This window comes from Vicia villosa, unplaced genomic scaffold, assembly GCF_029867415.1.
Source record: "Vicia villosa cultivar HV-30 ecotype Madison, WI unplaced genomic scaffold, Vvil1.0 ctg.000287F_1_1, whole genome shotgun sequence".
NCBI lineage: Eukaryota > Viridiplantae > Streptophyta > Magnoliopsida > Fabales > Fabaceae > Vicia > Vicia villosa.
The window spans coordinates 356,654-371,539 of record NW_026705123.1 but is presented as its reverse complement, the minus strand read 5'-3'; the positions used below and the strand labels follow the sequence as shown (position 1 = coordinate 371,539).

Sequence of the window (14,886 nt, the reverse complement as noted above, 5' to 3'; positions counted from 1 at the left end):
ATTTTCTAGAACATCATGGCGGAAGTTGATCCATGAAGCCGACTCTACTCAATGGGATAAGGCTTGGTTGTGGTGGCTGTTGTTGTTGTTGTAGCGTTTGTCATTTATGTTTCTTGGCATTAATGCTCTAGTGTTGAAATCATTGAGTATAGGATAAAATATGCCTCTGTTAACCACCTTTGTTTACGTCAAGCCACCTTTCTGTCATCATTGTCATAATCTTGGTTTACTTATATTCAATTGTCTGTTGTTTAGACTTTGGAGAATAATTAGTTTCACTCTTGTGCAGTGTAGAAAATTCTGAGCTTTTGGCTGGTCTGCTTAGGGAATGGAGTATTCCCCATAATGTTCTGAATGCTCGACCCATGGTTCGTGAAAATTTAATGCACTGTACTCTGTCTTTCTTACATATACCTTAGATAGGCCTTCATTTTCTCCTCCATGTTTTGCCTTCCTCACCAATTCTCCTTACTACCCCTCATTTAACTCAGTATGCTGGAAGAGAAGCTGAAATTGTTGCACAGGCAGGACGGAAACATGCCATTACAATATCTACAAATATGGCAGGCAGGGGCACAGATATAATCCTTGGAGGAAATCCAAAAGTATGTGTTCCAATATGGATCCGAGTGTATTCTTTTAGTGACATATTCTTTTAGTGACATATTTAATGTCTGGAAAAATAATCATTTGAATTTTGAACCTCTTCTATAATTATACGGCGTCTTTTTATTAGGCATGTCCCTTCAGAATGAGTTGGATCTTAGATACAAATTTTTACATTTTTTTTCTGGGTATAGATGCTTGCCAGAGAAATTATAGAGGACAGTGTAATTCCTTTTTTGTCACGGGAGGATCCAAACAGTAAACTTGCTGGTGAGGCCATTTCAGAAAAGGTAATTTTTTTGGAACTGATAGATACTTTGAAACTTTTTTATTTTTATTTTATTTTAAAAAAAAATACAGTTTCTCGATGAATCTTTTGATATAGATGCTTCCGAAGATAAAGGTGGGATCATCATCATTAGCCTTGCTGGCTAAAACAGCCTTAATGGGTATGCTATTATAACTAAGTTTTTTTTTTATAATTTTTAATTTCAGATCAAATTTGCTTGTTTTACTTAGTTGCAAATTAAAATACGTGCTTTTAACCTGAAGGTGTTATATTCTTTGCAACATGAAAATTTTCAGCAAAATATGTATCCAAAAGTGAGGGTAAAAGTTGGACATATCAGAAGGCTACATCTTTTATCTCTGAGTCTGTTGAAATGAGTCTTTCATATGGTCTGAAAGAGCTGGAGATGCTTGCCAACGAAGAATCTGAGATATATCCACTTGGTCCAACAGTAGCACTTGCCTATCTGTCAGTTTTAAAGGATTGTGAAGAACACTGTTTGCAAGAAGGGTCTGAGGTAAAAAGGCTTGGGGGTCTTCACGTGATTGGTACATCGTTACACGAGTCCCGAAGAATTGACAACCAGGTGGGTAGTTAAGCATTGCAACAATTAAACTGATAGTATGTTAAATCTTGCAATTATCTCGCTGTACCATTCCCTATGGATGATTAATAACTAGGGAGAGATGTTAATTAACACTCATTCAGTTAGGGTGAAAAATGTTAAATTGTTATTGAAAATAAGGAGGGAAAGAAGTCAACAAACATTCCAATTGTTTAGGGAACAAAGCTTTAATTTTAATTTGTTAAAAGATAAGGGAAAAGCTGTTTCCCCTTGATCTCCCTCACACGTGGGGGAGAAAGAGGGTATGGTTCCAGTCCTTCATGTCATTAAGTCAAAGATATTTAAATTCATACATGTCAAGAGGGCAGTCACGTCTCAATTCCAACATTTAATAAATATTTTTCTTGCTTCTAATAAGGTATTCTTTTGGCGTATTTGGACTTTGGGGCATAAATTCATAATAATTGCAGTTCTACTTTGCCATTATAACTTTGCTACAGTCATATAAAGCTTACACTCTCTCCATCTATCTAATCTAACATGCACCAGTCTGCCCAAACATGTGCTGAAATTTAATTTGTATTTAGAAAAATAGGGGATCGTACTCTTGATCACTTAGTCATAAAGACTCTACCGTGTTATGAACCAACTACCCTAAAAGCTTAAATTGTGAGGCAAAAGCATATGAGTGGTTCTATATCTAACAATTATTATCAATATCTGAGACCATTGTTTTGCTCATATTTCGTTTTTCATATTCTTTCTGTCTAGCTTCGTGGCAGAGCAGGGAGGCAGGGGGATCCGGGGTCAACAAGATTTATGATCAGGTAGAAATAGTATATTGCTGCGGCTGTTAATATTACATGTTTTTTATATACATAAACCAAAAAGGATTATGCTCAGTTTTACTCATAAACAAAGTATTGTTTTCATTATTAGGTGCTAACTTTCATCCTTGTATTGTGTTGGGAGAGCACATGGTTTCTGTCTAAGGAGAAGTAAAATAAATTATATAAAATGCAAGTTTAGCAAATGACACACAATTTTTATCATAGAATTGAAAATTGGGGGATATACAATGCCAAAAGTCTTGTTTTAAGTCTTTGGGGTCCATCTTACAGAATGACGGGAATATAGATGAAGATGTCAACCATAGCTACCAAGTAGAATGTACAACAACAACAACAACCAAGCCTTATCCCACACTAAGTGGAATTGGCTACAATCACAATGATCAACTTCCGCCATAAAGTTCTATCCAGGACCATGTTTTTATCAAGGGCCATCCAAGTAGAATGTACTAAATGGAAAATTTCTTTGAGTGTGATATTTGAAAGAGAAGCACCTCTTATTTTTAAAGGAAAATTTTATCGCACACCTATAAGATTTGTAATCTTTTGAGCTAAATGTTGTGCAGTGAAAAGCCAAGAAGAAGGTAAACTTAATTTTGCGGAGATGAAAATGTTACAATGGATTGGTGGTTACATAAGACAGAATATGATTTGAATTACAATTTAGATGATTGATATAGGCCTGTAGTAGACAAAATGATAGAATCTTGTCTTAAATAGTTTGGGCATGTGTAAAGGAGATTTGTCAAAACACTGGTAAGGAGAGTAAACCATACGGACCATATCCCCATAATTAGAGGGTCACTTTTAGAATATTTTTTTGTTCCTTTTTAATTGTCACTCGTAAAGTTCAAGATAACATTAATTGCACTTCTGTTAAAATTACCCCTAGTCATTTATTGTTGAGAGAGAAAGTCAAATGCATGTGACAAATAATTAAGGGTATTATAGGTAAAAAGAGAATTATTGTATAAAAAGTAACAATAATCATTAGCTTTCTTGGTATCTGTAAAAAGTTTAAAAATGACAGTTAAAAAGGAACGGAGGGAGTATAATCTAGGCCACTAAGAGATATAGAGGTAAATGATGACCATTTAGTGGTTTATCTTGGGATTTAATGCATGAAGGAACGTTATAGTGTTGACGGATCCATGTAGCCGACCTACCCAATGGAAAAAGGGATTCGTCTTCGGTTGTTGTTGTTACTTTTGTGATGAATCTAATTTTTCATTGAAGTATAAATTTGGATTGCTTTGTCATGTATTTTTTCTAAAAACTAAATAATGAGTTTAACAGCTGAATGTTTCTAACACCATTTGATTCTTTTGATATTTTGTTTTCTTCTGTGTTTTCTGAGGTTAGTAATATGAATGGGTGTGTCAAATACTTATAAGTGCTGTCAATCGGTTCTCACACTATTCCACGTTGTTATAGCTTGCAGGATGAGATGTTTCAAAAGTTCAATTTTGATACTGAATGGGCTGTTAGACTTATATCAAAGATTACAAACGATGAGGATCTTCCCATTGAAGGTGGTGCCATTGTGAAACAGGTTATATTCTACTTATTTACATATGATTGGCATGGTCTTGGCATCTGCTTTTCTTTTCTTCTCTTTCTCTTCCGTAACAGAATTTCTTATTTTATAACTAATACAGTAAACTATTCTGGTTTGTATCTTTTATTCTATCTATATTTATCTTTTCCATGTGATTTGTGTTTTCATAATTTTATTCATTTATAAATATTTTGGATGATTGCTCGATGAATGTCACCTTCCCACTACTAACCGGAATTATCACATTTATAGCTATTGGCATTGCAAATCAATGCAGAAAAATTCTTCTTTGGCATAAGAAAGAGCCTCGTTGAGTTTGATGAAGTATTGGAGGTATGTTTCCAAAATATTGATAAGATTGCTATTTCCTAAGTAAACTCTGGCATGATTATGTAATTGGTTAGATGTTTTCTACCAACATCACACCTTTTTGCAATGATATTATATGGATTGATTAAGCTATGAAGCATTGACACGGACACGACACAAACACAGATACGTCAATACCTTGACTTGGAGCCAGATCCTTATCACATTGTGATAGAACCTGTAAAATCAAAGTAACAAAACTGTATATTATTGAATGGATAAGATGAGCTCAAGTTCTCTACAATGGTGGAAATGGAAAATGAAAAGATAATCCAGAGTTCAAAAACTCTTAACCAGAGCAATATTCTCTCAACAATATTTCTGAATGCCTTCATCACTCCCCTATACTGTCTTTTATAACAGAAAATTCCCTAAAGTCAGGGAGGATGCTAACTAACTCTTTATTCCATCTGTTTCTACAAACTTCTAAAATGTGCCTAGGTGTCCTATCACACATTGTCTCTACCCTCTTCTACCTTCAGCCATCTACTTCCTCTATATGTATTGATATTGAATTTTCTATCCTTCATTGCTTTCTGGATAATCTGAGTTCCCATAAGTTGAAGAAAACAGTGCATTATCTCTCACACTCGGAATCTTTAGGATTTGAGTCATGTTGGCTTGGAAAGCATGTTAGTCTTTTTTGTAGTTGTATTAACAATCAAGCTATTTTCTTATTGTCCTTGTTCAATTTGATGTTTGGAGCCCTAATCACTTTCTTTCTGTCTTAGTGTATAAGTATTATAATACCTTTTTGAGGATTTCTCAAAATGTACTTGGATGTTATTTACTGAAAATTCAGTTGAAGCTGTTCAATATCTTCTAGAATTTCTGTTCAGAAATAAAATATCAATTCAGAGAACAATTCAGTGATTCACCACATTTTGTATAGTGACCATGCTAAATAACTTTTTGATTGTTTGAATTCTTCCATGACTTAAGATGGCATTATTCTCTCATCTAATTGCCTTTGTATATCTAGAAAAAATAGTATAGTTGAAAGAAAATATAAGCATATTGTCTTTTAATAATTGAACTTTTGGACTTTGTCTTCAATTATGCAAATAGTCTCTATCAACTAATTGCTTGTGTTTTTTGTTTAATCAGGTGCAACGAAAACATGTCTATGATCTAAGGCAGTTAATCTTAACCGGAGACGATGAAAGTTGTTCCCAACACATATTACTGTGAGTGCCTTTGAATTCTATTGCTGTTAGAGTTGATTGTTAATTTTTTGCATGTGTATAGTGAGTAATATTAGCTGTCATTTACTGCTTCACAGGTGATTAGTACCTATTAAGTCTAATTTAGGAGATGTTTCCTTGCATGATTTTTTTTAAACCAAAAGTTAAAAGTGAAGCAAAGGATGAATGCACAAACATCTTAACTATGCTGGCACCTCGACACTCACATCCAAACTTCTCAATTCTAACCAAATATTATTAAAATAAAAAATAAAAAGTTTGGGGGACTAGACCAAAACCGAAGGTAACAACAATGCAGACCAAAATGATTAGCCAACTGCCTTGTTAAAAATTCAAGGAGAATCCAATGGGAAAAAGGGTGCAGTTTGAATACATGAAATAATCAATTCTTAAATCTAAACTTCGGAACCAAACCTATTATAATTGTAATCTTCAAAAACATTATTAGATTTAGGAACATGCTCCCACCATGTGAAACTAGAGTCATTCAGACCAAGGGAGACAATTTGTCTGCACACTGGTTGCCTTCCCTATAAATATGAGAAACCGCAAAATGCATACGCTTCAGAGCTCTAAACAGTTAAGCCATTGATAGAAAGTGATAAATTAATAGTTCTAATTATTCCAATTTGAGAAGGAATATGTCTCCATAGAAAGGGGGAAAAACTAGAATTCTTTTATGAATAATTTTCTTCATTCTTGTTTACATGTAGAATACTAATATATATAGATAAAGATACAAACACAACTACTTCCTAATAATTAAGAGATGGAGTAGTTTCTTAACCCATTCTTAACTCCCTAAAACTACTAATAACTACCTATATATTTAAATACATAATAATAATTTATATTATATATTTCATACAAAATACATATTTAATAATTTATGTATACATGTTAAGCCATTGATACAAAATGCATACGCTTGAGAGCTCTAAACAGTTAAGCCATTGATAGAAAGTGATAAATTAATAGTTCTAATTATTCCAATTTGAGAAGGAATATGTCTCCATAGAAAGGGGGAAAAACTAGAATTCTTTTATGAATAATTTTCTTCATTCTTGTTTACATGTAGAATACTAATATATATAGATAAAGATACAAACACAACTACTTCCTAATAATTAAGAGATGGAGTAGTTTCTTAACCCATTCTTAACTCCCTAAAACTACTAATAACTACCTATATATTTAAATACATAATAATAATTTATATTATATATTTCATACAAAATACATATTTAATAATTTATGTATACATGTATCAGCCATCTAGTAAGGAGATTCTATGGAACAATTGCCTTGTTCTTAGATGCCAAGTTTATAATTTGAGAATCAGATTCTATCCTAGGGATGGCAATGGGCAGGGTTTGGGCAGGGTACTATAGTACCCGTCCCCATACCCGCAGTTTAAAAAAATCCCCGTACCCGAGCCCAAACCCGCGTGGGTATCAATATTCATGCCCGTACCCGTATCCTGTGAGTATCTCAATGCCCATACCCGTACCCGTTTACCCGCATTTATAGTAAAATTAAATCGTTTAATTACAAAATATCATATAATTTAAGTCTTTTTAACAGTATTAAAAAAATTATGTATGTTATTGTTGAGTTAAGAAACAAATAAACACTTTTATTAAAATGTGTAAAGATTTAATAGCGATATATTTTTAAAAAAATTTAGAATCATGCATTTTTATATAATAATCTAAATGACATTATAGAAATATGTAGTGTGGGTATGGGGCGGGTTGGGTAGTAAGGTACCCGTGCCCGCACCCATACCCGTATATTTTAATGGGTAATTACCCGTGCCCATGCTCATACCCATTTTTATGGGTATTTACCCTACCCGATATGGGGTTTTTTGTGGGTACCCACTGGGGATGGGCCAAATTGCCATCCCTAGGCCCAAAGGAATTTCCAGCCTTTCTTATGAGCCAATTCAATAGCTAGCATAGCACCAACCAACTTTGCATGAAGTGATGATTAATGCCAATATAAGATGGAAAGCAACCTAAAGCATCCGCATTACTATTTTTGAAAATTCCGCCACATGCATTTCCTCTCGTAATTAATACCGTACGTTAATGTATGTTGTATAAATTTTAACATGTGTGGATTGATTAGACACTATAATATGCCCTACCTTAGGTTGATTTATCTAGAAATGTGTGCTGAATATACTAGGTTTTTCAAGTCACAGATTTTTTACTGTCAAGAACTAGACCAAAAGTGGTTAGTGATCGTGGTACCTCACTTGGAAGTCTCTGCTCTTTTAATGATGACACTGGTGGTGTGATATCTAGCTTGTTTCCCTGTTGAGTTGGAGTTTTAAATGTTTGGGCTTGCTTTTGGTTTTGTTTCGTTTTGTCTTTTCAGCTATTTGGGTGTTTTTGTTGTATCTTGTGTTATCTTTGTTTTAGTGAGCTCAGTTAAGTACATCTCGTGCTTTTTGATATTGCTATTATTGTACTATACTGAGATCTTTATTTCTAGATTTTATTAATATATTATTTTGCCATTAAAAAAAAAGAACTAGACCAAAAGGAACACGGTTATACAATGAAGTTCATATGGATGAAACTTATTTTTAAAAATATGCAGCTAAATGATGTCTTTGTTGCCATATATTCTATTCATGCGGAGGCTTAAGAATAAAATTTGACGTGCTTAACATGTAGAAACGTAAATGCTTCATTTCACTCTGTCATTTTTTTTTACTTGGGTTAGTCTTTAATGGTTTTGCATAAAAGAATGCACAGCAGCCTGTTACAAATGCGTGCAAGACAAGGTGGCCTACAACATATCTCCAATGGTCCAACCCTTTTTTGGACCATACCACGGCAGAAGCTTTATGGCACTGGGTTGTTATTTGTACTATATTTACATCTACACGTTACACTATACCTAGATGTTTACATAGTAATACAGATTTCTAACATAATATTTGCCCTTACCTATATGCAATTTTGGTGAGAGTAATTGGTTTTTGTCCATTTTTCATAATCTAGGTGTATTACTTAGTTGTATATCCTCTTCTACTTTTGTTTTATTGTTTATTTATTTATCTCTTAAATATTTACTTGTACTGCTCATAGGTACATGCAAGCTGTGGTGGATGAGATTGTCTTCAATAACATTTATCCATTGAAGGTGGTTCATTCCCTCCTGCAATGTTTTTTTTTTGTTTAATTTAAAATTTCTATCCACCAATTCCTCCTATTTATTGCTTTGAATGGGTTTTGTAGCATCCTCGTAGTTGGGATTTGAGTAATCTCTTGAAAGAGTTCAAGACAATTGGTGGAAAGCTGTTGCATGGTAGGCTCATTTGCATCAACTGTGGTCCTTCGATTCTATCTGCACAAATGTTTTATTATTGTCTTCATTTTCTCGTTTTGGCTACTCAGCTTATGTTATCATTATTAATATGCTTAAGTGGATTCTAGCAGAGTCATTTGGAGGAATTAATGATGAGACTTTACTAAATTCACTTGGTCTATTGAATGAAGTGAATTCAGTTGATGTTGTCAACGTTTGCCTTCCAAATATGCCTGCACCTCCAAACACTTTCAGGGGAATTCGCCGGAAGAACTCTTCATTAAAACGATGGCTTTCTATTTGCTCCGATGATTTAATCGAGTTAGTTGACTGAGTTCATTGTTTTACTGAATATATTAGAAATTTGATAGCATTCTAAAACTCATTGACTGAACATGTAGGAATGGGAAGTATCGGACAATTTCGAATCTCCTTCGCAAGTATCTTGGAGATTTTCTTATTGCTTCGTATTTAGATGTTGTTGAAGAGTCTGGTTATGATGAGGGACATGTAAAAGAGATTGAGGTCAGACATTCTCTTCAACTGCTATTTTCTTAATAGTTGCCCTTCTAGATTTGCAGATGTCAAGGACAGCTTCAGACCTAAAAATCTAATGCTAGTATTAGATGTTAATAATTTAATTTGACATTATAATTGCACCCAAGAATTTCAAATCAAATACAAACGAAAAAAACATATTGCCATGTCTAGAGCTAAGAGGACCATATTTTATATGAAGATAAGAGAAAATATGAGTGCTTCAGGTTTTGCACTATTTGTGGCTTCAATATTGGCACGGCAACAAAATCGAACCTGGCTGAACCCGACTGAATCTACCCCGAGTTTAGTGGTGAAAAACCGGTTAAACTGACGGCGGGCGTGGGTGCTGGCTGGGCATCAACACCCCCGGCTCCGCCCCAACCCCTGTTTATGAAATTTTGGGTTTTCCCGCCCCGCCCCCACCCAGTCTACTCAAAATTGCTAAGTTACCCTTTTATTTATTAATCTTATTTCACATTTACTCATTTTAAGAGAATAAGCTATTTTAATGATTAAATATTTAGAATTTTGGTTGTTAAAACTATAAGCTGTATGATTAATTTATGTTAAATGCTGCTATTTAATTTAAATATTGGTTTTTAATGCTATGAAAAATGAAATGCAAAGATTTGAAAACACGTAAACACGTTTTATTTTGATGAAAAAATTAAGGTTTTTGGGGGCGGGAAAACTGGTCTCCCATTGGGGGCGGGGCTGGTAATGCTGAAAACTGCCCCTGCTCAGCCCCGTTACAATACCTACTTCAATATGATATACAGATTTTCCAGTTCCACAGAACATCCACACTCGATCACACAATGAAATCTTGTTAGTTGACAGTCACTGGGTAATAGTAATCTATACAATTATGATCCAAATTTTTAATCATGGCAAAATGATTCTATGATGTATTTCTACTGTCCTGTGCAGTAGTGAATATAATTAGCCCAATAGTTACTGATAGATACAGCTTGTTGTGGGAAATTCCCCTCTCCCTCTCTATTGATTTAAGGGGATTAGGATATGAACATGACACTCCTTTCACTGTGGAGAACCTTTGATGTTCGTTGTCCAAATGGTAAATCATGCATTGATACCATGTGTGTGTATTGATATTTTATGATTTTTTGGCTTACTGTATTCTAATTGCATCTTATTTACTCATTTTTTCATAGCATTCAGCTTCACCTTTTTTTAAATAAAATTGAGTATTTATTATTTTAAATATTTGTTAACAACAGAGAGCTGTTCTTTTGAAAACTCTTGACTGTTTCTGGAGAGATCATCTTGTTAACATGAATAAGCTCAGCTCTGCGGTAATATTTCCTTTTGCTCTGATGAATCTTTTTGGCTTTGTTAACCACTAAAGGCTTATCTGAGTTGTGGCAGGTGAACGTTAGGAGCTTTGGCCACAGGAATCCTCTGGAAGAATACAAAATTGATGGTTGTCGGTTTTTCATCTCAATGCTCAGTGCAACTCGAAGATTGACTGTAGAAGCACTCTTACGCCATTGGACATCTCCATTAGAATCCCAAGAATTATTTTTTTAATAAACATTTGAATGCTTTGTGCATTAAAGTTACATAATTCACCCACGAGTTTTCAACTTAGATCAGTCTATTTCGCCCCCAAGGATTTATATGAAGCGGTAAATTTTTTGTATAATGTTATTGATGTTTCACTTAGTTGGTTTGCATGGTCTAGATATCACAAAGGGGGCCTGTAGAATGGTTTTAAGACTCAAGGTTACTTCATCTCTCAGTAATGTTTATCATTTTTCCTGGTTTATCAAAGTGACGGAGAAGATACATATAGATGCTCACAAAAATGATTTGTATATTTGCTTCCTATTACAGGTAAAGCACAACAATTTTCAGCATCTCCTTTGATTGAGGCCTGGAGAATGGTTCTAACTTTTGGTTTTTTCTTTATAACAGGACAATCAAAGTAGCTGAACCAGTTTATTCTGGGGTTTTGCTTAGATTACATGTTTTTTGGGCTCACATATTGATAGTGCCTAGTGCCTAGAAGAGGTTTAGTAAGGGCTACACCAAACACATCCAAGTAAATATCCTTTACGTGCTCTTTGTTCTACTGAAAGAATTTGTAGCCAATTTAGATGTACATTGATCTCTCGAAAGAGTTAAGAGAATTATGGCCAATTTAGATGTACATGTAACATATGAAACATATTAGCATAATATATAAAGAGATGTGATTGCTGACTTCCTATTTCCAAATTTATTGTTCTTCTATGCATAATAGAGGACATTTGATCTCCTTTGTATAATTGTAATTTGTATCCCTATGTTGATTCATTCTTTGGATCCTTTGATCATAGGAAAAGTAAAAAGTTTGGTACTTTTCTTGTTCACTCTGCCACCCCCAAAATTTATTTATAAAAATTTGAAAAAATGAAAATTTTTCTTGTTCACTCTGCCATCCCCTTATTTTATATTTTTTGAAAAAACTCATACCGGAAATTTATAAATGAACTACCGGAAATTTGGTATGTTAACGAAAATTTTGAAAAATCTATTGGAAATTTTGTTCTTGCCACCCTAAAATTTATTCATGGACAATTTGGGAATTAAGAAAAATTGGGGGTGCTGAATATAATTTAGAGGATGGCATAGTAGCGTGTTGGACTTCTCGGCGGATTCCTTCCGAAAAGATATAATACGAGTCATTTTGACATCGAATGTCAAACTTGCACAAATTTTGCCGAACCGTTCTGATGGGCGGCTTTTCCTTCAATACACATAGTCAACCCTCCTACATCATTTAGGTACGTCCACAAATTGATCAACTTCTTGCTCTTTATGCTTTCATCTTTGAGGAACAGACGTTATGTGCGAACACCTTTTCAATTGCTGATGAATGAATCTTTCACGCGAACACGTTATGTGCGAACACCTTTTGCTTTTTCTTTATGAAGTTTGTCATCATTTTTTTTTGATGATTTACTTGTTTACAATCCTTCAACTCGAGCATACATTCCATCCTGAAGTGGTTTTCAACCCTTCAAGATAATCAGCTATTTCTTAGCAAAGTAAAGTGTCATTTTGCCAAAGATGGAGTGTCTACTAACCCTTGTAAGATTCAAGCAATGGAATCTTGACCAATAATCCACATCAAGCAACTAAGAGGATTTCTTTGATTAGTTGGTCATTATCGTGACTTTGTCAAGAATTATTGCTAAGTTTTTAATTGTTTTATTACCCAAGATGTTCAGTTAAACTAGTTCAGTTATTAGCTATACATGGACATCAGATATAGGGGCATAAATTCAGATACACGGACACAAATTCAAATCTGCAACATCCTATTTTTTTATTTTTAAATGATGAATTTCAACCACACTGAAAAAAAATCCTTCAATGAACTAATAGCCACTACATCTTTTAATGAAAGTATGCTTAGATGCATTTTTAAAAAAAGTTGGTGCTGAATTGTTACTTTAATTCTTATGAGAATCTCTTTGAGTTGATTAAAGCTTCATGGTCTCTTCAAAGAGAGTCTCTTGATTCCAATTCCAATTTATTATTTCTGAATAGCAAACCTCATCCTAACTTTTCTTGAATGCAGGGGGAAAGCTCTTTACAAAAAGGCAAGCTTGTTGTAGGTATTATTTCTGAATTAAAATGCTTTATTTTGAAATGGCTCCATTATTCCCACTCTAGTGGGGATGTTACTTACAGCTGCACAATTTAAATTGCATTGTCCATACAAAAGATATTACTAACAATTGCAAATATTTAAAATATGATAGGTAATACATTAGTATTTTGAATAAATTTTATGAATTAAAACTAATCAATTTTAGTAATGTATTTAACTTCATGTTTAGATAATATCTAAATACATTTTAATAAACTCTAAAAATACTAACTAAACCTATTTTTAATAGATAACAAAACCATACTTAAAACAACATGCACAATAATGTTTAGAAACACAGACAACAATAAAATTTAGATATACAAACAACAAATATATCAAAAATATGTCAACAAATACTTTTATTTTAGATATTTATATATTTATATATTTGACAATTTCATGATTAACAAACTTTATTTAATTAAAGTTTGATATGGAGGAATTGGATAGGTTAGAGGTGTGATTCCAACAATCTTTGCCTGAGAGGAAATGATAATGATGCAAGACTTTCAATGTGTAGACCTACCCTCAAACCTCGACATGTTTTTCACATTGACCGGATGGAAAACATTGATGATGCAGGACTTAATAAAAATTTAACATGTGAAGCCCAATCTATGATATCCACTTTCTTAAAATCCAATAAACTACATATATCTGAATGGATATTGAAGGATTCTGTGAACCAATTCTAGATTTTATTTGCAAAACAACATTCAAAGACAATATGGTTTGATGTTTCAAATTGTTTCTTGCAAAGGGATCAAACAGATGGAAAATCAAAGCCTCTTATGGACATGTTTTCATCAGTAGGAAGTTTGTTGTGCGTATATCTCCAAATCATGAGGGATTTTGAGGGAGAAATATGAAGGAAAGAAAAATACACAGGAATGAGAGGGGGGGGGGGGGGGGGGGGTTAATTGTGTATCTGGTAAACTTTTGCTTCTAAGAATAACAACTTCTGAATCTGACCAAGTTCATATTCTAAGCAAGAGTAAGTTGCAGCAGAAAGATTAAATGCAGAAGCAATAATTAAAAGCACATACATAAATTATCATGGTTCCTCTCCTACCGAAATTAGTCTTACCCCCTTGTCCCACAAAAGCTTTTTCAGTATAATCAGAACCTGATTACAACCTGTTTAGGCACACCAGTCCAAGACTTCCTTGTTCAATCAACCATGAAAGAGAATTCCTTGCCTAAACACAGCCGTTCAGGACTTCCTTGCTCAAACACCCAGTCTGAGACTTTACAAATTCTAAACAAAATGTTTAGGATATACAACAAGATGTACTTGATATACAATGATAGGTACAAAGAATACGATACAAACAAATAACTTGCTACTTGAGATTTCTAAGATATAAAAGTGTAAGAAATCTCAAGTCTATGGGCAATACAACAACTATGTACAAAATCTTAGTGATCAAATTGATTCTAGTTCGTTGTTGCAGTTTCTTGGTGTCTGATGATGTATCTTCCTTTGAATCTTCAATTTCTTATATAGAGGTAACAAAAGAGGCGTTGGAGGATAACTTGCACATGTGTCTTTGATGAAGAAGCAATTTTCAAGAGAGAGACTTTGAGAGTTGGTACAGTTAGGATTTTCAACATCTGAATAGTCTCTTTATGCATTGTGTCTTTCTCAAGTAACGCGACCATATGCATGCTGGATTATATTGAAGAAATCGTGTCAAACAGCCTCGAGCCTTGTGCTAGAACCTCTTGTTGAATTTTTCCATAATTCTGACAGTTGACAAGATGGAGCTACTTTACACAGAGTATAGACCAGAGGTGTTGTACTATGTTTCCATCTCAACAGAGGTTGAGTCATCAGACGTTGAAGTTCTATGTGAAAATCATATTCTGATCCATTAGAATCTGAGTCAAATGCTTCTTCTTCATAAGCTATTTT

The 14,886-nt window shown here is 33.8% G+C and overlaps 1 protein-coding gene across 3 annotated transcripts in view; it reads left to right on the top strand.

Annotated features, from left to right (window-relative positions):
• The window catches only part of LOC131626439 (protein translocase subunit SECA2, chloroplastic-like), a 30,006-nt gene extending 17,815 nt beyond the window's left edge, over positions 1 to 12,191 (top strand). The window contains exons 16-31 of one of the 3 annotated variants that reach the window (XM_058897255.1): positions 290 to 368; positions 492 to 605; positions 801 to 896; positions 992 to 1,055; positions 1,192 to 1,481; positions 2,232 to 2,287; positions 3,746 to 3,863; positions 4,122 to 4,202; positions 5,346 to 5,425; positions 8,548 to 8,602; positions 8,698 to 8,767; positions 8,896 to 9,088; positions 9,169 to 9,292; positions 10,549 to 10,623; positions 10,697 to 11,164; positions 11,246 to 12,191. In XM_058897255.1, coding sequence (XP_058753238.1) covers positions 290 to 368; positions 492 to 605; positions 801 to 896; positions 992 to 1,055; positions 1,192 to 1,481; positions 2,232 to 2,287; positions 3,746 to 3,863; positions 4,122 to 4,202; positions 5,346 to 5,425; positions 8,548 to 8,602; positions 8,698 to 8,767; positions 8,896 to 9,088; positions 9,169 to 9,292; positions 10,549 to 10,623; positions 10,697 to 10,858 — 1,657 coding nt within the window. In that variant the 3' untranslated portion in view covers positions 10,859 to 11,164; positions 11,246 to 12,191. The remainder of the gene's footprint in view (positions 1 to 289; positions 369 to 491; positions 606 to 800; positions 897 to 991; positions 1,056 to 1,191; positions 1,482 to 2,231; positions 2,288 to 3,745; positions 3,864 to 4,121; positions 4,203 to 5,345; positions 5,426 to 8,547; positions 8,603 to 8,697; positions 8,768 to 8,895; positions 9,089 to 9,168; positions 9,293 to 10,548; positions 10,624 to 10,696; positions 11,165 to 11,245) is intronic. The other 2 variants (XM_058897257.1, XM_058897258.1) reach the window with 2 other exon arrangements.
• The last annotated feature ends 2,695 nt before the right edge of the window (positions 12,192 to 14,886 follow it).